Source organism: Oryctolagus cuniculus, chromosome 5, assembly GCF_051225735.1.
Source record: "Oryctolagus cuniculus isolate XC-2025 breed Fujian yellow rabbit chromosome 5, ASM5122573v1, whole genome shotgun sequence".
Lineage (NCBI taxonomy): Eukaryota > Metazoa > Chordata > Mammalia > Lagomorpha > Leporidae > Oryctolagus > Oryctolagus cuniculus.
This window is the reverse complement of record NC_142871.1, coordinates 23,732,247-23,755,786: the sequence shown is the minus strand read 5'-3', so window position 1 is coordinate 23,755,786 and position 23,540 is coordinate 23,732,247. Positions and strand designations below refer to the sequence as shown.

The following is a 23,540-nucleotide window of genomic DNA, read 5'->3' as shown; positions in this document are numbered from 1 at the left end:
ATCATACAAAACTGTACATACCCAGGCAGGCAGCTGTGCCCTGAAACTTCCATCCGTATGGGAATTCCCCCAACACCCTGCCCAAAAATAAAAAAAAATAATGACTTTGAGGGTGAAGCGTTGAGGTTTGTTCCTGACTCATCTTAGGGTATGGGTAGGAAGTGATCAGGTTCAGTAGAAAGAGACGCTCAGCTCAGTCGTGAGAAGCAGAGTGGCCATGTGTTGCAGAAAGTCAGGTAAAGCATCCAGCCTGGAGGCCGAGGCTTGTGGCTGGATAAGGTGAGAAGGAGCATGCAAGCATCCGTGCAGTGAGATTCAATCACAGAGAACCTGACTGTCAGGACAGTTAGACATCACTCAGAAAGACAGCACAAGGATGGTTTCATTGTTATACCTGGGGGAAAAATAAGTTCACTTGTGTCACCTTATCCAGTTGAAGTTGACCTTGAATCTGTGTGTATTTTCTTTTTTCCTTCTTGCTTCCCTTGTTCTTCGCAAAGGGGAAGCATAGCAATTTTCTTTAGAGTAGTGAGAAGTGTTGTTATATCAATAAATTGTAGTTTCATTTTCATACAGATTCTTCTCAGGGGTCTTTTAAACATTTATTTATTTTATTTATTTGAAAGGCAGAGTTAGAGAGAAAGAGAGAGAGAAAATCTTCCATCCACTGATTCACTCCCCAAGTGGCTGTAACAGCCAGGGCTGGGTCAGGCAAAAGCCAGGAGCCAGGAGCTCTCTCTAGGTCTCCCACGTGGGTGCAGGGGCCCACTCAGTTGAGCCATCTTCCGCTGCTTTTCCAAGTACATTAGCAGGGAGTTGGATTGTAAGTGGAGCAGCCAGGACTTGAATGAACTCCCATATGGGATGCTGGTGTTACAGGTGGGGGCTTAACCCATTATGCCACAACACTGGCCCCTCAGAAGTCATTTAAAGGGTTAAAATATTGCTTTCTGAATTCTTGTTTATTCCGGAAATTTCTCACTTCCACATTCAAAATCTACAGTTGGAGGCCAAGGGAAAAAACACATTGATTTAGCTCTGTGGGGATTTTGTTTTGTTTTATCATTGGTGATTTTCATACTCTCTTCTTTCCTGACTTTATTTTCTATGATGTGGGTTGATTTTACCTGCTGTTAAAAGTAAATGAAAGAAAATGATCCATAATAGCTTTTATGCTTTTGTTGTTTACTCTGACCTATGTACAGCTGCTGTCAGAAACAGAGAGCATTTGAACGTTGGTTATCCTATGGTGATGCTAAAGTACTCAGTGTGAGAGCAGGGGAGACCCTGCGGTGATTTTTGTCAGATGTTTGACTATGTCTGTGTACATGATGCCATAGGGTATCAGGATGGACCCATCTCTTTACTTTTAAGGAACCATTTCCAGAAAACCCCATTTTCTTCATCATTTCTCCATCCAATGCCTACCTTTTTCCTCCTAGTTTTTATTTATGTATTTTTTTTATATTTGAAAGAGAGAAGGGTAGAAAGAGAGAAAGAAAGGAGAGAGGTCTTCTACCCACTGCTTCACTAACCATGTTTCTTCAACAGCCAGAGCCGAGCCAGTTAGGAGACAGAAACCCAGAAGGGCATCAGGGAATCAAGTACTTGAGCCACACCTGCTGCTTCCCAGGTGTGCATTAACAGGAAGTTGGAACTAGAAATGAGCCAAGACTTGAACCCAGATACTCTGATATGGGATGTGGGTGTTCCAAGTGGTATCTTAACTGCTGTGCCAAATGCCCACTCCCCTGGCTTGTAAAAACATTTTTCCTATTATCAATTATCTCATAGTGTTGTGTGTACATTTTTTAAATATTGAGAAAATCACTATTATGGCTTTACATTGGGTCCTACTTTTTTGTTTGTTCGTTTGTTGCTAGATGTTTTTCAATATCCTCTTAGCTAGTATCTCTCTCCATTAATGTAGACATTGCAATGAAATTTCAAAAGCACAGACCTTGTATTTGTTCTCCTGGTTGAAAATTCACAGTAGCCCCTGGAAGGGGATCCAAGCTCCTGGCCCAGGCACAGAAGGCGGCACTGTGATTTGGCCTCAGTTTATCTGTGTGGCCCCATCTCATGCCTCTCTGTGCTCCACACTTGGAGCAATTCAGGGAATGGTTTAATGGTTCTACAGGGAATGGTTTTGCTGGCCTTTGTCCTGCTGCCCATCCTGGTTTTTCTGCCTTAGCTGCCCCCTTGCTGGTGTTTAGGTGTTTTCCTCGTCTGCCTGTGCAGCTCCTGTTTACCCTGCCTGCCTCTGCTTCCTGTCTTCCTGGATGCTTCTCCTTTCCATACTCTCTCCCGATACCTGGCAGGGGAGGCTCAGCCCATTTCTTTTCTTCATGACTCTTCTCATTTGTAGGGAATCTGAGAGTGTGAAGAATGATCTGAGAAACTAGATAAGTATTTTATGGAAAACAGTCGTGTAGCTTCTATTCTTAACTCATCGGGAAGCCACTCAGGGACTTTATTAGAGGTTTTCACTCTTACCTTTGACAAAGTGTGACAAGTTGAACTTGATGTCCAGTGAATTATGGATAAGTAGCAAAATGGAAGTGACAAGACAGGGAAAAGTTGACACTGAGAAGTTTTTCAGAGACCTGGGCATTTGGCCCAGCAGTTAAGATGCCCACATCAGAGTGTCTGGGTTCAGTTCCTAACCCCAGCTCATAGCTCCAGCTTCCTCCCATTCCAGACCCTGGGAGTCAGTACTTGGGTTGCTGCCCTACAAGGAGATACCTGTATTGTGTTCTGAGCTCTTGGCTCAGCCTTGGCCCAGCCCTGGATTTGCAGACATTGGAGAAATGAACCAGCAGATAGGACTTAGTTCTCTCTCTCTCTCTCTTTCTCTCTCTCCCTCTCCCTCTCTCTGTCTCTCTCATATAGCTCTCTCTCTGCCTCTCATAGGAATAAAAATAATTTTTAAAGATTTATTTTTATTTATTTGGAAGGTGGAGTTTCAGAGGCAGAAAGATAGAGAGAGAGGTCTTCCATCTGCTGGTTTACTCCTCAAATGGCCACAACAGCTGGAGCTGGGCTGATCTGAAGCCAGGAGCCTGGAGTTTCTTCTAGGTCTCCCACGCAGGACTCAAGGATTTGGGCCATCTTCCCCTGCTTTCTCAGGTCATAGTAGAGAGTCAGATCAAAATTGGAGCATCTGGGATTCAAACCAGCAACCATATTGGACGATAGCACTAAAGGTGGTGGCTTTACCAGCTAGGCCACATCACTGGCCCCATAAAAAATAATTTTACAAATTAAACAAAAAAGACAAAACTGGCAGTGTGATAATGAAGAGAATAGTCTGGAATTTTTTATAGTAAAATAAAAAAACTATAAACTATGATTTATTTTTTAAAGGCAGAATATAAATCAGTAAAGAAAAGTCATAGGAATTAAACTGTATTTTAGTAAAGTTTCTTCCAAAATAGTAATCATAAAAATAGTGCTAAGTGGGTAAAATGTAGCTATATGGAAAACTCAGCTACCCAGAATAACTCATTCTGCCTGGAAATGGTTATTAAGCAAATAGGATTCTAACTGAGCTAAAATTATATGAGTAATTATAGAAAATCTGCAAAGTTCTCAACTTTGTCAGTTGTCACCTTATCTTCTTGGAACTGGAGCAATAGGAAATACTTAATTTTATTGAACCTGTATTAGGATAATATACAATTTTTCCTTTTAATGCAGTTAAACTGTTTTTATTTGATTTTAATTGCTCAGTCTATATTTGCTAAAAAGTAGAGAGTGGAAGCGTGACTCTTTCATAAGCACACTTTCCAGATTACTTTCATGTTCATTCTTGGAACTGTCATTTTTTTTTTTTTTTGGCAGATCATATGGCATGATTTGCAGTGCTGACCAAGGTCATTCAGCTCATAAAGGGCAGAAGCAGTCATGGGGCACCAAGCTTCCATGTCAGTGACCTTCCCTAACTGCTGGGTTTCTGGTTGGCTTTTTTCTCATCTCTCCAGATCTCCTCTATCTGCTCTTTGAGTGAACATCTGGCCACTGACCTGCTAGCTCCTCCTTGACTAGGAAGAGTCTCTCCTCTCTTTTTCTTTAAAGTTATTTGAAAGGCAGAGAGAGAAGGTGAGAGAAAGAAAGCCATCTTCCATCTGCTGCTTTACTTCCCGAGCTCCCACACCACCAGGATGGAGCCAGTCTGAGCATTGCACACACATTTCTTGGTTTCTCACTTGTCCTCCCAACCTCCCCTTGCTGTTCTCAGTCCCAGATCTGAATTCCTCTGAAAACCACTCTGCTGCATAATGAAGCCGTGCCACACATCTGTGGGACTCACTGTCACAGGCAGTCTTAGCACCCTCCTACCCCCAAACCTCTGGAGTTCATCAGGCAACAACTGTGTCTTCTCACCTGTTTGTTCTCTTCGGTTTAGGTTAACAGTCAGATTTGCACTAGAGTTTGTGCCTTCTTTCTTTGTCCCTCTCTCCACACCACACACAGATGCAGGCAGGCAGGCCAGCACTGCATGCACACATCTCTCCCCCAACACACACGTGTTTTATGATGTGAGGTTAAGCTATCAATCACCAAATAAAATGGCCAACAATTTTATAGGATGTTTCTTTTCTGAAGCATATTAACAGTATACAATTTATTGTCTGTTTGTATAAGAAAAACACATATTTTGCTTTTGAGCTTTTTTAAAGAAAAAAAAATGTTGAGTTGAAATGTTTGGTACAGCCTTTAAGATGCTACTTGGGACTCTTGCATCCCAAGTTAGAAAGCCTGGGTTCAAATCCTGGATCAAGCTCCTAACTTCCTGCTAGGCGATGGCTCAATTGCTAGTAGATTGAGCTCCCAGCTCCTGGCTTTTGGCCTGACCCGGGCCCCACCCTTGTGGGTATCTCAGTAGTAAACTAGCATATGGAAGATCCGGCTCTCTCTGCCTTCCAAATACATAACATCTTAAAAATTGAAACAAAAGATTTCAAAGTTTTGTTCGTGAATTTCCCCACGAATCTTCCATAACAATCATTCTAATTAAAACCTAATTACTACTACAATTATTTTATTGAGGCTGTGTAAACAGCATTTCTGTTTTGGCCTGATGCAGTCAATTTTGCTTCACTGAAATTATTTCAGTTATAGTCTAGAAAGCAAACAGTGTGTATTGTTACGTATATACAAACACAACTTTACCTCATTGCATATGAATGTTTAATAATCATATTCTCAGATGAAAAAGTATGCATGGAGTCATGTTTCCTTTGGATGCTTTGACAGCTATGTGAATTTAGTAGTATTTAATATTTTAACGTAGAGTGTACTGTTTCCTTTTAATTATTAAATTTTCCACAATATCTCAGAATGGCAAATATTAGTAATATTTCTCTTTTTTGGTAAAATTTCATTTATTTTAGGATATAACAAAGAAGTAATAAATAAACAGTTTCAGTCCACTAAGTCAATCTATTGCAAGTCAGTATTAGCAAAGTTGAACAAATAAAATCTCATCATCATTACATGAATGAAAATATGAAATTATCAAATGATTTAATAGAAATTACTTTTATGGCAACTTTCAGTATAACTTAAGGTACAACATTACTTTTTTATATTTAATAAAATAAGATCAAGTTATCCAACACAAATAATTAGTCTTGTAAAACTAACAGGTGTTTCTTCCCAGGGCTTTCTTTGTTTTCCAAATAACAGCTTTGTTAATTAGAACCTCATTCAGGGTAAATGAGAGACAGTGAGCTTCCACGGATTTAGGCAGGAGTGAAATTATCGTTCCCATAACTAAGCCACAGCAAGGGCAGGGACGCAGTTGGGCCCAGGGCCTGGAATGCCACCCAGAAGCCTTTCCTTCCGTTTGCCTCTTTCTACAAGGTTTCATTGGCTTAGCCTTCCTCTGACTTTGTCTCACCACCTCGTGCCAGGGAAGAATAGAGGGCTCCTCTTCGTATCCAGAATGTCCCAGGAGACAGGGCTGATTGACTGCAGTTGATTAATTTGAGATACAGGGTCTGCTGAGATTGGCAGACCCCTTTATAAATAAAATGCTCAATAGAGCAAAACTCAATCCTAGATTTTCTGTTACTAGAATTGAATTGCACTGGCTGAGTAATCTTGAAAGAATAGAAGTTTATTTGGTCATCGTCTGGAGGCTAAGTTCAGGGTCTAGTGGCTGTTCATGGCTGCTGGGGCCTTGCAGGGTCCCAGACAGCACACAGCAGCATGTGCTGAGACAGAGGGACTTAGCTTAGGTCTCTTGTCTTCTTAGAGAACCACAGCCCCTTTGGATTAGGGTCCCACCTCTATGCTCCTATTTATCATTAACTACCTCCCACACATCCCACCTCCAAAATCTGTGGTCTGATTAACTTTCTCTCTTCTTCATATCATTAAATTTGGACCTGAGTTTTTGTGGCAGCATTCACACCATAGTAACAAGGGAGGTGAGAAATGTTGGTAACCATATGGGTTCCCCCCAAGCCTGCATTTTTCTGACGCTGACAGTGTGCCAGACACGGCGCCAAGTTCCTCACAGGCCTTGCTTCACTGAATTCTCACAACAGTTCTTTGAGGTGTGAGTACTAGTGCTGCCCATTTCACAGATAAGGAAACAGATTTTGCGACAGTAGAAACGTGAACTGAAGCTTACATCACTAAACTGTGCTCTTAACCATCAGAGAGTACTACAATTGCAGCTGTTTCAATAATTATCAGTGTTTCTGGATACTCAGTAAGAACAGGATTTTATTTTCCATACCCATCTACTTTTAAAGACTGTGCAAATTTAAATATATTGATAAGTCTTTGCTCTTCCCTTCACTGTTGCTTGAGCTTTAGTGAATATATAACACGCCGCTTTATGGACTTACATCCCAGTTCACTGACTTACTACCACTGAAGGAGAAGGTGCTTAGGCAATATTAGACTGTGTCATTTTAATTTTCATATAAAAACTTGAAATATAAGTAATTGCTTTCAGGTCTACATACCACAGCAATAATTTAATTAGCTTTTCAAGTCCAAATTAGATTAGTAAAGTTGTAATGCATGAAAAAGCACAGAAAATTATAATGTTACTTTTTTTCCAGTGTCCTTAACCATCGAGCAATAATTTGATCTTCTCAAATTAATGTTCAGTCATATTTGTGTGGATGTTACGAATCTAGTCTTGACTTTTCTAAGATACCATGACTCTGCTGAGGAAGCCTATAAATTGTCTAAAAACTGGAATAACTTTTTTCATGCTGATGCATACCATATAGTTCCATATAAATAAACAAATCAACAATCCTGAAGTTAGAGGTTAGTTTGATAGACACAACATTTTAAATTAATTGTCTACCATCTGGTACGTTCTCTAATCAGTGTTTCAGCCATCCATAAATCACAAGTGCCTCAGAAGAAAGATGGAAATAATTTACATGTATGAATTCTACTGTGATCTGCACCTGGGATGTCACTTTCCAGTTGCAGTATAGAGGATGAGAGGGTACTAAACTCTTTGATTGTAGTGGTATGCTTTTTTTTTTTTTTTAATTATTAATTGTTGTTGTTTCTCATCAGAAAGCTGGAATCTTCTGAGTTGTGGGGAGCAAATCGGACTAGACTAAGTTACTGGAATTAAGACTTATTCTATGCATCTGCTCTCCCACAATATGGCGCTGGGAGAGAAGTAAACAGCTTCCGCACAGCTGCCTCCAGTTCAACTAATAAACTGTAGGACTTGCTCCTGATTGGAGGAGAGCAGCGTACTCGGCGTGTGGGCAGCCGAGTTGGGATTGGCGGAGGAGGACTATAAAGGAGGAGAGAGACGGCATGCACCAGGAACATCTATGGGGAACATCTAGCTGAAGGAACACCTGTGCAGCCCCCTGAGAAAGCCGGCCGGCGGTGTGCCGCTCCCCTGCGGAAGTGGGGAATGTGGCCAGGGGGAACTGCCCTTCCACGGAGGTGGAAGGGATAGTAGCCAACCCGGGAAGAACCAGCAGCAAACCCGGGGAGGGCCGAGCAGACAGAAAGAACAGCGCAGGGTCCTGTGTCGTTCCTCCACGAAGAGGGGGAGCGACATGAGTGTATTAGAGGTTTGGGATTTATGTAGAAAATGCAGTCCTGGCCAAAGCACCAGTGTTCCTCTTCAGTTAAACTCCTCACTTGTTTTGGCATAGCTAAACCTATGCTACACCTATGTCCTTTTATCAGAGTGACTAACTTTGGGTAGAAACCTCATGACTTCTTTGTAGCTTGATCTATCATCAGCTACTGTGTTTCTCCAGGAAGCAGCCTGATGAGAGAGATGGGCAGTAGTGTGACCAGACAAGGAAGACTTCTCATGTAAGGGTCCTGGCTTCTGATTCTTGAAGGAGAGAGGAGATATTTGTTTTTTTTTAAATCCGAGATGTTGTGGAGAAAGGTGTTCATACTCATACATTCATACATTCATTTTCTTTTTCTTTTTTCTTCTTCTTTTTTTTTTTAATTATTATTATTTTTTTTTGGACAGGCAGTTAGACAGCGAGAGAGGGAGAGACAGAGAGAAAGGTCTTCCTTTTCCATTGGTTCACCCTCCAAATGGCCACTATGGCCAGCACGCTGCGCTGATCCGAAGCCAGGAGCCAGGTGCTTCTCCTGGTCTCCCATGCGGGTGCAGGGCCCAAGCACTTGGGCCATTCTCCACTGCACTTCCCAGGCCACAGCAGAGAGCTGGCCTGGAAGAGGAGCAACTGGGACAGAATCCAGCACCCCTACTGGGACTAGAACCCGGGATGCCAGCGCCGCAGGCGGAGGATTAGCCAAGTGAGCCGTGACGCCAGCCCATACATTCATTTTCAACAAGTGTGTGTTGAGTGTTGGCCATGAGCCATTTTGTGTTGTAGGTGCTGAGTTTACTGCAACCAACAGAATGGGCACCCTTGCCCTCCTGGAACATGCATTCTCAGCTGCTCTTCTCCCTATTCACTGCCACCTCCCTTACCCCAGGGACCCGTCTGCTGCTGTCCAGCCCAATGAGTAACTTGAAAATTGCAGACTGGTTCCGTGGCTCAATAGGCTAATCCTCCACCTTGCGGCGCCGGCACAGAGGGTTCTAGTCCCGTTCGGGGTGCCGGATTCTGTCCTGGTTGCTCCTCTTCCAGTCCAGCTCTCTGCAGTGACCCAGGTCCTTGGGCCCTGTATCCGCATGGGAGACCAGGAGAAGCATCTGGCTCCTGGCTTCGGATCAGTGTGGTGTGCCAGCTGCTGCGGCTATTGGAGGTGAACCAATGGTAAAGGAAGACCTTTCTCTCTGTCTCTACCTCTCTCAGTGTCCACTCTGCCTGTCAAAAAAAAAAAAAAAAAAAAAATTTGCAGAACTGCCATTACTGTGAGGAGATTCAGAGAATATTGGGTTGCAGAAAATGAGTGTTGGATCTCAACTTGCTTCACTAGGCCTCCGCCATCTGTACCAGGGTCTCTCTGCTGGTCCTGCTTCTCTCTCTGGAGGATAATCTCCGTAATGGTTTTCCCCCTGCTCCCTCCTCTGCTCACCACTGCCTTTAGTTACTTGGGCTCACTTTACTGAGACAGGGAAACCTAACCCTCTTCTGATTGAAGTGCCATTTATCTCCCTCCACAGTGTGGTCTCTCTCCCATTTCCTCCCTCTCCTACTTAATGTCTTACATTTGAGTATTTATGAAAGGTATCCCTAAATCTCTTTACTTTGAAGTTCTTGATTTTCTCTGAATGTTTCTATATACTCTAGTTTCTTGGTTTTGTTTTTTGAGCACGGGATGAACCTTGTCATCTTTATCATGTTCTTAGTGAGAGATTTAGGCTACACGTTAGCAAGTTACTCTACTCTGAGTAACCTCTTCCTGTTGTCATGCTTCTACTTTCTGGGTGAACATAATTAGAAACACTAATCAGCAGAGAACACTTGATGCTGCACTTGTAACCCACTTCATAATGATTGTCATCAGTCAGTGGGCAGACTTAAGAAATGAGCACAGTCCTCTGAAATACGGATAAAACATTTCAGAGAAATTGAGTTGGTCTTAATCACTTAATCAGAAAATTAGATTTCACATTATTTTAATCAAACTTGTTTTAGTCCTGGAGAGAGAGAGAGAGAGAGAGAGAGAGAGAGAGAAAGAAAAAAAAAGTAAAGAATAGGCAGTGGGTGAAGAGAGATATTTTGAGTGAGAGCAAGTCGTTTTTTCTTCCCTTGAATGCTTCTTGTCCAGTCAACCTGATTTGTTTCTGTGGAAATTCCTACATATGTCTAAACTTTGCAGACTTAGTAATAAAATGGTTGAAGGAATCAAAAGAAAACTAACCTTCACTGCAGGCCTCCTCTATATGCAGGCCAGGCATGTACCAGTAGCTTAACTGAAAATAATTAACATTCAAAGAGACAGGAAATGTATCTAGAATTATAGAACTAGTTAGCCTGGGAACTGGAAGACAGTCTCCTATCTTGCCTTGCACTAAATTATCCAGCAGTGAAAACTATGACTCAGAAATTGTGTGTGTGTGTGTGAAATACAACAGGAATAAAGATACATACAAAAAAGCAAACAGTGCAAAGAAGAATTTGGAATTAATATATGTGAAGTGACTTTGTAAGGTTTAATCTTCCCTTTCACAATAAGAATTTTTTTATAATATTTGAGGTAGATTGTAGATGGAGAAAGAAAAACTAAGTGGAGTGATTTCCACTGAAAATTATGAAGTTAAGTATTTTCAGTTAAAAGTAAAGCTAAAAACTTTGTTCAGTTCTAGTCAATTCTGTAATGATCTCTTGAGTAGGTATTGCAAAAGCAATGTGGAAAGAAAGAAAACTATCATGGCATAAGACTTTAGGAGCTAAGAATAAAAAGTCACAATGGAGGTTATAAGTATCTGTACCATAATTGAGAAATATGGAAAATCTTTATTAAAAACCAAAATGAGCTGATTCTAATAGACTTCTATAATTTTTTGTTTGTGAGGGAAGAATACTTTCATTTTTAAAATTAAAAATTGTTTTGCTCAAGCAAAGAGAGATTCTCTTTGTTTTTAACATTTCTTTGAGATACAGAGGTTCTGCCTTTCTTATATGATTGAACTTAGACGTACAATGAATAGACTCTTGGAGTAAAATGTTTTTCTAGTGTTTGGGAATATGGTTCCCACCTGATGAAGCTGGGCTGAGCAAGCTATGCAACTTACCTGGGAACAATTGCAAGATGGCAGCAGGGCTGATTCCAAATCTCAGTCTCCGTTCTTGGTCTTGGGAGTGAACCACATTATAGTCTTTGTCCCAGTAGTATAAAGGAGTGCTAATAATTAATCTGCATATTCGTGGAAAGGTAACTGGGCCAGAGAGAAGATGGCAGGTTCTATCTTTTCTTTCTCCTCTCTTCACTATTTTTCCTCATTCTTTTTCCTAAATGATAATTGTCCATGGGAGGGTGTTGTGGTACAGTGGTTTAAGTCGCCACTTGGGACACTTGCCTCTCATATCTGAGTGTCTGGGTTTGATTCCCACCTCTGCTTCTGACCCAAATCTCTGTTAATAGACACACTTGGAGTTAGCAGATGATAGCTCAAGCACTTGAATCCCTGCCTCACACATGGGAGACCTGGGTGGAGTTTGTGGCTACTGGCTTCAGCCTGGCCCTGCCCTGGCTGTTGTAGGCATTTGGGGAATAACTAGTGAATAGAAGATCTCTCTATCCCTTTCTGCTTTTCAAATAAATAAAAATAAACATTTAAAAAAGATAGTTATGCCGGTGTTGTGGCATAGTGGGTAAAACCATTTCCTGCAGTGCCTGTATCCCATGTGTGCGCCTGGTCAAGTCCTGGCTGTTCCACTTCTGATCTAGCTCCCTGCTAATGTACCTGGAACAGTAGCAGAAGATGGCCCAAGTGCTTGGGCCCCTGAACCCACATGAAAGACCTGGAAGAAGCTGCTGGCTCCTGGCTTTGGCCAGGTCAAGCCCTGGCCATTTTGGCCATCCTGGGAGTGAACCAGCAAATACATGGAATACCTCTCTCTGTCTCTCTGCCTCTGTTTCTCCATCTCTGTAACTTTGACTTTCAAATAAATAAATACATATTTTTTAAAAAAAGATGGTTATCTAATTTTGCTTAAATTTCTAAATCATTACAAAAATTGCTATTTAAAATTGTAACACATAAATAGAAAATAAATGCAATTTTTGTAATTTGTAACATTATGTAATGTATAAATGGAAATATATAAATGATAAAAAATAAATATTATTTCATTCTCAAAAATTTGGCCACTTTAGTAGGAAGACCTGAAGGCAGAATAGGGAGTGGCAGTATAAACACATATCCACATGTATGCACACACATGTGTGTGCATATACATATCAAGGAGTAGAAAAGTGACATAGGAAAAGCTCTCTGGTCTCAGAATTGTCAATAAATTTATTTGGTTCTATCCTGCTGTTTCCTCTGTCTCTAGGATTAGCCTATTAGTGGCTTTTCAATGCAAATTAGATTACCCTCTTAGCACTGAGCCTCATTTGCTTTTTGGCCTCCAATATTTAGTGGTTGTGCTCTGCATGGGATTGACAGAATAGCCCAGTGGAGTGGAAAAGCCCAGTGAGCTTCAGCTGCATGGATGGAGAAATCAATTTATATGCCGATGGGCTAGCTGTTCATCCTGACAACACATAGAACCGCCTGGAGGGCTTTGAAATGTACCCATGCCCAGCCTCCACTGGCCCCACTAAATCAGTTCTATTTTGAGGTTAGAGTCCTGGTATCAACCTTCAAAACAATCTCAGTTCTCTCTCAGAGTGCTTTCTAACAGGACACCAGCATTCAGAAACATGAGGTAGATTTTCTACTCTTGCCTGAGACTGTTACGGTTGGCCCCACAATACCCATTCAGAAACGCGAAGCAATGTTTGTCCTTTGGTTTTCAAATATAGAATTTTTTTTACAAGAATATAACAATTTTTCACATCATTTCAATATGTCTTTTTGGTGTTTTAGTTTGTTTTCTATTACTTTACCACAGATTGTCATCACTTGATATTTTGCATGTCATAAATGTTCGTAAATGTCCTGGAAAGTTTTGGCTTTGTTTTGTATGCTGTTCTTACCTTAAAGTTTGCATTAAACTGAGATTATTGCTGCAACAGGAGGCACTTTGATTCTGACTCAAAAGTGATTAGTTAATATGCTTCCTTTCTGGCAAACAGATGGTAAATTGAGCAAAAAGCTCGGCTTTTCTTCTGAGTGGCTGTCCAAGTTGGCATTATGTAATCAATGCGACAAAAGTGATGCTCAATCAAAAGCTCTTACCTCAAATGAAGACTGAAAAGTCACAGCCAGTGTAGGATGTTTTGTCACAGGACAAAGAAGCCGTGTATCTCTCTCTGTGCATGGTTATTTAATGACTTACTCAGACACAGTTTGCTACTTTATCTGAGGAAAATCACCATAATTAACTTGTCTATTCTGAAATTGGTAATGTATTTCTTAAAAATAGTCAGTGAGAGGTGCACCACGTGGGGTTGCCGCTGGAGCTGAATCTGCTGCCGGCGTCCAGTTCGGGTGTAGGACTGAACTGCAACCGTGGAGATGCGGAAGGAAACTCCGCCTCCTCTAGTGCCCACGGCGGCCCGCGAGTGGAACCTTCCCGCTAATGCACCCGCCTGCATGGAAGGGCAGTTGCGCGGTACCGGTCTGATGGGGCGCTGCTCCTCGGGGCCTCCAGCCTGAGTGGCCGCCGCTGGGCCGGCTCCCTCTGGTTTTTCAAGGACCCCCGTGCAGCCCCCAACGAGGACTTCTGTTCCGCTGGCGTCCAGACAGAGGCCGGAGCTGCAGACCTCACGTGGGTGGGGGACAGAGGGATCCTCGTGGCTTCTGATTCAGGTGCGGTTGATCTGTGGGAGCTGGATGAGAATGAGACACTTAGAGTCAGCAAGTTCTGCAAGTACGAGCGTGATGACATCGTGTCTACCATCAGTGTCCTGAGCTCACGCGGGGCAGGTCACCTGTGTTGCTGCCTCTCCCCATAAGGACTCCGTGTTTGTTTCGTGCAGTGAGGACAATAGAATTTTACTGTGGGATACCCGCTGTCCCAAGCCAACATCACAGATGGGCTGCAGTGCCTCTGGCTACCTTGCTACTTCGCTGGCTTGGCATCCTCAGCAAAGTGAAGTCTTTGTCTTTGGTGATGAGAATGGGACTGTCTCTCGTGTGGACACCAAGAGTGCGGGCTTTGCGCTCAGTTCAGCTGTGCACTCGCAGTGTGTCACTGGGCTGGTGTTCTCGCCCCACACTGCGCCCTTCCTGGCCTCTCTCAGTGAAGACTGCTCGCTTGCTGTGCTGGACTCCAGCCTTTCCGAGGTGTTTAGGAGCCGGGCTCACAGAGACTTTGTTGAGAGATGCTACTTGGTCCCCGCTCAATCACTCCCTCCTTACCACAGTGGGCTGGGACCATCAAGTCATCCACCGTGCTGTGCCCACAGAGCCTCTCCCAGCCTCAGGACCTGAGAGTGTGGCCAAGTAGGTTGAATTTCAGCTGGCAAGCAGATCTGCTCCCGTGCCCCGCCCCTCAGTGTGAGACAACCAGCGCCTTTTACAGAGGGGCGACACCCTAGATCTGTGCGGTTAATCCGCCCTGTCTCTGCCTGAGGGAGTCCGGATTCTGGGAGCCTGTTCACAGAGAGGAAAGGCTTGGAACATGGGAATGTAGGTGTGTAGGTGTGTGTGCAGATCTCTAGTTGTTGGTGGTGGGAGGAATCAAAAAGAAATCCATCCCACATCTTCCCTCCCGCAGATGTCCACTGCTTCCCGTGTAACTGTCTCAGGAATTGCCCGTGTCTGGGTGGGGTTTGGGATGGGGCACCCCTGGGTTCTTGGAAGCAACTCTTTTTTTTTAATTTTTTATTTTTTTTTAAATTTTTTGACAGGCAGAGTGAACAGTGAGAGAGAGAGACAGAGAGAAAGGTCTTCCTTTGCCGTTGGTTCACCCTCCAATGGCCGGCATGGCTGGCACGCTGCGGCTGGCGCACCGCGCTGATCCGATGGCAGGAGCCAGGTGCTTCTCCTGGTCTCCCATGGGGTGCAGGGCCCAAGCACTTGGGCCATCCTCCACTGCACTCCCGGGCCACAGCAGAGAGCTGGCCTGGAAGAGGGGCAAGCGGGACAGAATCCGGTGCCCCGACCGAGACTAGAACCCCGTGTGCCGGCGCCGCAAGGCGGAGGATTAGCCTAGTGAGCCGCAACGCCGGACGGAAGTAACTCTTGATGCCCCTCAGGGACAAGAGCAACATTCTGAGCTCTTCTGTTCCCCAAACTCCAGCCCAGCTACTTTGAGGAAGAGGCAGGACACGCTACAGTTGTACACAAACTCCTTGCCATTAAACTGAGTCAGAAACCAACTTTCTGGCTGACAACCCAGACTGGAGCGTGTGTGAAGCCTGTAGCTTCTCCTTCACGCCCCCCATCCTGCTCCCGAATGATGTGTGTATGAGGGATGAGTGTTCTATCAGACTCCATAAAGAAAAGTTTGGAGATGATGGAGGCTTAAAGACATTTCAGTTACATTAGCAAACTCACATAGACTGCTACAGAGAAATCTCGGCTCCTTCTCCCACCCGAAAGCAGCCTGGCCCTTGGCCTCTCCTGCCCCTGGCCCCTTTCCCTGGATAGGGGAAGTCTGCATGCTGTGTCTGTGGACTCTGGAGGTTTTTAATTCCAGCATCAGAGAATTAAAAATGATTGTTGATGGAATAAAAAAATATAGTCAGTGACACCCAAGTGCTTAAGATCTATCTCTGAAAAAGCCTCTGACTTATTAGTAAACACAGGTGCTGCCTTCGTAAAAGTTAGCAACTCTGTTCTCACTAAGAATGGTTTTTCTCACACATCACCCTTGATATTTGTATGAAATATGTGTACGACATGTTTGTCATTTTGTTGATATTTTGAAGGTGTAAGGAGTCCAACTTTCTTCCCTGACTGCTGATGGAAGCTGGCTCTCTAATTTGCTTACTTTCCTTGTACTTGTGTCTTCAGCCTATCCACAAATTGTGGTGTTTTCTCTTCTTATCCTCCATTCGGTTGCTAAGGGATTATTCGAGTTAAGTCTGTAGACTTGCGGTACATTTTCAGCATACCTCGCAGTTCTGTGATTGCTAAACGTCTCATAGTCTGTTGGGTTCCTGGAGTTTTATTCCAGGAAGCTAATTTTATGTCTAAGTATTGATGTGTAGAATTTTCTGAAAGTTTAGGAAGTTCTGTCCCTTTAACTTGACTTTTAAATAATATTTAAGTAAACTCAGGTAGACAAACCGACATTGAGGATGAAAGTCAAGGTTTAGGAGAGCTTGCTCCAGCTCATCTTATCATGAAGTTCAATGTACTTCAGTTAATTTTATGAATGATTTGGAATGTTTTGAAGTGAACGGGAAATTACTAACGGGACTTATACCAAAAGATGTAATGTTATCAAAAGAAGAATCCAGATAGTCCCAGTTTACAAAGGTTCAATGTTAAGAGTTTTTTCACTTTCTGACAGTATGAAAGCAGACCCATACAACCATCCTGTTTTTCACTTTCAGTATGGCATTCAGTAAGTTCTGCGAGAAATTCAATACCTTTTTTTAAAAGATTTATTTATTTATTTGAAAGTCAGACTTACATAGAGGGAGGAGAGGCAGAGAGAGAGAAAGGTCTTCCATCCTCTGATTCACTCCCCAATTGGCCGCAAAGGCCGGGGCTGTGCCAATACGAAGCTAAGAACCAGGAACTTCTTCCTGGTCTGCCACGCTGGTGCTGGTTCAGAGGCCTACGGGCTTGGGCCATCTTCTACTGCTTTCCCAGGCCATCAGCAGGGAGCTGGATGGGAAATGGAGCAGCTGGGACCTGAACTGTCGTCCATATGGGATGCTGGCACCACAGGTGGCAGCTTTATCCACTATGCCACAGCACTGGCCCCAAGATAATTCAATATCTTAAAATAAAACAGGCTTTGTGTTAAATTATTTTACCTAAATAGATTGACTAAGCTATGACATTTGGTCGGTTAGGTGTGTGAAATGCATTTTCAAACTTATAATACTTTTAGTTTATGATAACCCCATCCGGTCAAGAAAATCTCTATATAGTTCTGTCTCAAGTTAATCTATGGTTTGCCTTTATTGTTTATTTCTGATCCTTTTCTCTGTTTGCAGTGGACACCTGGGGCACCATCAAACAGGTAGACCAGAGGAAGATAATCTTCAGATGTAGAGGGTAGTGAGCTCCCAGGAATGTTCAGCAGGGCTAGAGAGCTCTCCAGCCTGCTGGAAGCATGTACTCCCTGTGTTCATTGCACTCCGCTGCCCTTGACAGCTCCTCGTTTCTCTTCCTGACCCTGGATTTTGAACTTGAGTGTCATTTTTTTTCTTCTTTCTTTGCTTCATTTCTGAAATATTACTCTTACCACCTGGCCTTACATTATGCCTGCCTTTTCTGTCTGAATGTCTAAGTTCATTTCAGGCTTTCGGGAAGTGCCCTTGCTGCATTACATGTTCAGGATGTCCCTTAAAATCTTGCTACCCTCTCTTGAAATGTTTGTGGACTTGCTATGCTACTTTGCCCTTTATTAAAAATGAACTTCCCGGTACACTTAGAGATGACAGAGTATCTAACACATCTTATTTGTGTTCGTTAATTTTTCTAGGAGTACAATAAATTAACCTTATTTTATGAGAGTTTTTCTTCATCACTTACAGCTCTTCTCTGCTAATTATGCTTCCCATTTCTCTAGAGAACAGTGGAATGAAAAATGATCTGTGAGTTTTATGTAACTAAATTATGGTAAAAATTGTTTTACTTCTTGAGTTATCTCATCACATTTCAGGACTTATATTAAAATTTGAAAGTCACCCTCCCCCCCCCAAAAAAAAACCCTCTCTGAGCCATTCGTTAATATGAGTAACTGTTTCCTTCTCTCTTTTTTTAAAAGATTTATTTTATTTATTTGAAGCACAGAGTTACAGAGAGAGAGAGAGAGAGAGAGAGAGAAAATCTTCCATCTGCTGGTTCACTCCCCAAATGGCTGCAGCAACTGAGGCTGGGCCAGGCTGAAGCCAGGAGCCAGCACTCCCATGTGGGTACAGGGGTTTGTATGTGGGTCATCCTCTGCAGCTTTCCCAGGTGCATTAGCAAGGAGCTGGATTGTAAGTGGAGCAACCAGGACTTGAACCTGTGCCCATATGGGATGCTGGCACTGTAGGCAGCAGCTCAACCTGCGACACCACTGCGCCGGCCCCTCCTTCTCTTTCAAGCATACTTTTCCATGAATGGGAATGTAGTATAGGAAGTATGAAGATAGTTTTTCCTACCCTGCCCAGTGCTGTTCTGAAAATATTCGCACCTGGATGTACAGAGTATACATTCAGTCAGACAGTCAAAACTATTTTTGTCTTTGTTTTTTTAATCACAGAATTGACTCCTGAGGAGAGAGCCCAAAAGATTGCCAAAGCCATGCGTAAACAGTCGTCTGAAGTCAAAGAGAAGTGGGAAAGTCTAAATGCTATTACTAGCAATTGGCAAAAGCAAGTAGACAAGGCGTTGGAGAAGCTCAGAGACCTGCAGGGAGCGATGGATGACCTGGATGCTGACATGAAGGAGGCAGAGGCCGTGAGGAATGGCTGGAAGCCTGTGGGAGACTTGCTCATTGACTCGCTGCAGGATCACATCGAAAAAACCACGGTCAGCTTCGTTGCCTTTGACCAAGGGATTTTTAAGAAATATATTATGGTTAAACACAAATGAAGGGAGCTACCTGCAAGGGTACTTCAAAAACTTCATGGAAAATGTGTGCTGTGAATAAACTCTACCTGGATTTCATTTTTTCTTGCACCAAAATAAGCTTATCTTTAAATTCCATTTTCCACAAAGTTTTTGCAGTTGCCTCACATATAAATTGTTATAATGGATTATTATAGCACCAGTTTTGCTGTACTCCTTTCCCCTAAGTCAGGAGCTTTAAAAGGTACTTTCCATATGTTCCTCACCATCAGTAACCCCTTCCAAATAACTAGTAATGTGAATTTTAAAATACCTTTTATTTTTCTGGTCTTTTTTCATCCAATTGTGTATCCTTAGCAGTATAATTGGATTTACTTGATTTTTTTATGTCTTTATTTATTTCAAAGTCAGAGTTAAAGAGAGAGAGGGGACAGAGAGAGAGAATTTCCAGCTGCCGATTCACTCCCCAGAGGGACAGGCCGAAGCTAGGACCCTGAAACCTTTTTTCAGGTCTCCAAACACTTGGGCCATTATCTTATACTTTTCCCAAGCTATTAGCAGGGAGCTGAATCAGTAGTGGAGCACCCAGGATTCTGGATTCGAACTGGCAACACGGGAATGCTGGCACCACAGTGGGTGGCTTTATCCATTACACCACAGTGCCAGCCCCCACAGAGTGTATTTTAATAGACAGTTTTAAACACAGAACATCTTTAAGTCAATTGTTTACAGATCATGTTCTGTTACACTACAAAAAATGCCTCCTAGTTAGAGCAGAAATTTTCAAATTTGAATTTAAAAATATATACTTGTAAAACAGGATGATTAGTGTTGAGAGAAAAACAAAATATTGTTTCTGAGGTTTCTAGAGGCCCAAAAGTTTGGGCTTTTAAAATACCATATGATTAAAGGAATTACTCAGCTCTACATAGTTTTATTCAGATCTCTGCGTAAGTGGAAAGCTAGGAAAATACAATAAATAGAAATAAGTAAACTATGAATTAAAACATATTATCATCTTATTAGGAAAAAATAAAAATAAAAGCCCATATCTCATTAAACCAAATCAAATAGATCTAAAGTCTGGGATGTTTTAGATGTGCTTTCACACATACTCCAAATATAACAAATAAAAAAAAGATGCTGATTGTTGCTAAATATTAAATATGCTAAAGCAACTGGAAAACAAAATATTTGGGGTTAATCAAATAACTTCAGATTATCCATAATCATCATTTGCAGAGTATATCCCTTCTGGCAGGGGATTCACACCTGCCAAGGAGCTGCCAGTTAGACCTTTGATACAAGCAGATGTTTCTGTTTTTATAGCAGGGAGGGGGACATAGACCTTTATTCTCCATAGGAAAGTGCAGTCAAAACATGATAAATTGGTTCTTTATAATAGAACACATGGCTGTTTTGAAATCATTTTAAAACTTTCAAGTCTCTGGATTTGAAAGCTCTTAAATACAAAAGATAAACTTTCTTGATAGAAAGATTCTTCATTGCCGTAAAACACCTGACCATAAAAATGAAAACAACATGAAGACCTTGTTATTTAAAGCTCTTTTAATGTTTTCACCCATGGCTGGTAGTAAAATAACATCTTTTTTTTTATAAAGGAAAAATTTAAACTGCTTTATTCTATAAGTTTTAAAAACTCTGCTTTAAAGTTATAATCTAATTTTTAAAACCTTTTTGCCATCATTTGAAATAAAGCTGTTATTACTTGGAAGTATATAGATTTCAGAGCATTTTCTAGCATTTCATTTTTAATCTTTAGTACTTAAAAAAGTAAAAATGTTACTGATTTTTTAAAAGGTTTATTTACTTGAAAGAATGACAGAGAGTGAGAGGGAGAGACAGAGACAGAGACAGAGATCTCTTAGCCACTGGTTCACTTCAGAAATGGCTGCAACAGTCAGGGCTGTTCCAGCCTAAAGTCAGGAGCCCCGAGTTCTGTCCAGGTCTCCCATGTGAGTGGCAGGGATTCAGGCATTTGAATCATAGTTTACTGCATCAGCAAGGAGCTGTATCTGGAGTGCAGTGGCCAGGACTCAAGATGGCAACATCTATGGGATGCATGTATGTCAAGCAGTAGTTTAACAAGCTGTGCCACAAGGCCCACCCCAAAAGGCATTGATTTTAAAAGTTGATTACAATTCTCAAGTCTTACAAGGTACTGGTAAAGAGAATATAAATGTATAAAGTTAACATCACAACTAAAGAATGCTTGAACAACTTGGGTTTGTCATTCTTCTCAGACTGAATTGCAGGGAACCTTGGCCTCTTCAAAGTCCAGACTGAAAAATTCACCTTCCCCACCCTACCCGACCCTGTGCCCTGTACAAGGCTTCTGCGTTAATGTTGATTCTTTATATCTATGTTGCCCGATACCACATATCTGCTTTTTGTGTCTATTTTTGCTTGTCTGTCTTTGCATATTCTACCATCCATGAAAGACCAACATCTATAGCAATGAAGAAAAGCTATCACATCTCTAAATTCCTTCTCCTTCCCTGCTGTGGCAATACTCGTTTTTGTGGGCTGCCCTTCTAGCTGCTTTTGAAATGTTGGTGTCTGCAGGGTTCTAGTGATATTTCCTCCTTCACACACATTGACTCCACATCCATTCATTCCAGTGTCATTTATACACTGCTACCACCACCATCTGTATTTCTCTTGCCAACTCTGGACTCTAGATCTATTTTGTCAACTCTTTGCTGGTTATCTCCACCTGTGCTTCTTTGTGTAGCTTTTGGACATGTTCTGGAATTGGGGAGGGGCGAGGGTTGGCATTGTTTTTTAAAGATTCATTTATTTATTTGAAAGTCATAGTTACACAGAAAGAGGAGAGGCAGAGAGAGAGAGAGAGAGAGAGAGAGAGGTCTTCCATCTGATGTTCATTCCCCAATTGGCCACAATGGCCAGAGCTGTGCCAATCCAAAGCCAGGAGCTTCTTCCAGGTCTCCCATGTGGGTGCAGAGATCCAAAGACTTGGGCCATCTTGTACTGCTTTCCCAGGCCATAGTACATAGCTGGATCGGAAGTGGAACATCCGGGACTCAAACTGGCGCCGCTGTGGGATGCCAGCGCTTCAGGCCAGGGCATTAACCCGCTGTGCCACAGCGCTGGCCCCATAGTTGGCATTTTTTTTAAAGATTTGTTTGAAAGGCAGATATAGGGGAAGGGGAGAGATCTTCCATCCATTGGTTCACTCCCCAAATGGCTATGACAGTTGGGGCTGGGCCAAGCTCAAGGTAGGAGCCAGGAGCATCTATCAGGTCTCCCACATGGGTACCAGGGGCCCAAGCAGTTGGGCCATCCTCTGGTGCTTTCCCAGACACATTAGCAGGGAGATGGATCAGAAGTGGAGTAGCTGGTACTCGAACTGCTGTCCATATGGGATGCCGGCACTGCAGGCAGAAGCTTAACCATCTATTCCACAGTGCCAGCCCCAGGGGAAGCATTTGACCTAACAGTTAAGGTACCCTGTGGGCATGCACATCCCATATTGGAGTGAGTGGGTTTGAGTCCCAGCCCTGTTCCTGATTCTGGCATCCTGCTAATGTACAACTTTGGTGGCAGCAGGAAATCGCTTTAATAATGAGATTCTTGCTATCCATGTGGAAGACCCGGATTGAATTCGTGGCTCTGAGCTCCAGAGCCTACTTTGCTCATAACAAGCATGTGGAGAGTGAACCTGTGGATGGGAACATTCTCCCTGTCTCTCTGTGTATGTGTGCGCGCACGCACATGTGTGTGTGTTGCTAATAAATAAATAAATAAATAAATTTAAAACAATTATGAAATACTAACATATTCTCTGATTTACCTAGAATTAATTTCCTTTTACAAATGAAGCTGATTAATATCATTGTGATGGTTGTTAACCACAATGCTTATTATTTCTTGCCTGTTCATTTGTAGGAAAGGTAGCAAATTTTAACTAAACCCTCTTATAATTTTTCATCTGAGACTTGAATTGATATAAGACAGATTAACAGAAGAAAGGCATTTGTGATTTTATTTCATATAAATTTTTACATGACATGGGAGCCCGCATAATGAAATAAAGACTCAGAAAAGTATCCAGATCTCAATAGCTTTCTATTAGGCTTAAAAAACAGAGGAGATTGTGGAAAGCAATTAAATTATGTGTGGAGACAAATGAAGGATGTGAATTGTTTTGCCAAATTCTTTTTGTATACAATGCTATATCTCCACTTGCCATTCTTGGTGATAGGATGGTTATATGCCTCTGAACAGGGATAATATTTTTACCAAGGAGGTTTTAGCTCCTGCTTTCAAGAGGAAAAAGAGGAGGGACAGAGTTTTATTCTTACATGTGCAGTCTTTTAAAACGTCCATAGTTCAAAATAATCCTTATGCCCAACTGGCATTTGTTGGGGTGCCATATTCTGCCACGGTTTTCATATTATAGAAGGAGAAGTTGTAAGGAAAAAGGGAGCACAACAGAGAGGAGATGGCGGAATCCAGGCTCACAGCCAAAAAGTTTATTCAAGAAGAAAATAAATTTGCAGAGGTGGTCAATTGCCAGCGTGCACACAAACTGCACATGTGCAGAGGGAACAGTCCTCCGGTGGGCTGGGCCTTATATGTCTTAGTGTGGGATAAGGGCCCAGAGGGGAGGAAGGTGACAGCAGTTGAGCTGTTTCATCATACAGGTTTTTCAGGCTTTTTGCGAGTTTACAAACCTGGAAAAGAATGCAGAGGGTGGGATGAGGAGAAGTACAGGGTGTAGGACTGAACTGGTCTCTTGAAAAAATGCAGGGACAAAGGA

General features: G+C 42.3%; 1 protein-coding gene and 1 pseudogene across 15 annotated transcripts in view; both read left to right on the top strand.

Annotated features, from left to right (window-relative positions):
- The window catches only part of UTRN (utrophin), a 580,255-nt gene that overhangs the window by 451,210 nt on the left and 105,505 nt on the right, over positions 1–23,540 (top strand). For all 15 annotated transcript variants that reach the window (XM_089333656.1, XM_089333655.1, XM_089333653.1 and 12 more), the window contains one exon: positions 18,429–18,697. In XM_089333656.1, coding sequence (XP_089189782.1) covers positions 18,429–18,697 — 269 coding nt within the window. The remainder of the gene's footprint in view (positions 1–18,428; positions 18,698–23,540) is intronic.
- On the top strand, positions 13,556–14,611 carry LOC138849575 (methylosome protein WDR77 pseudogene; annotated as a pseudogene).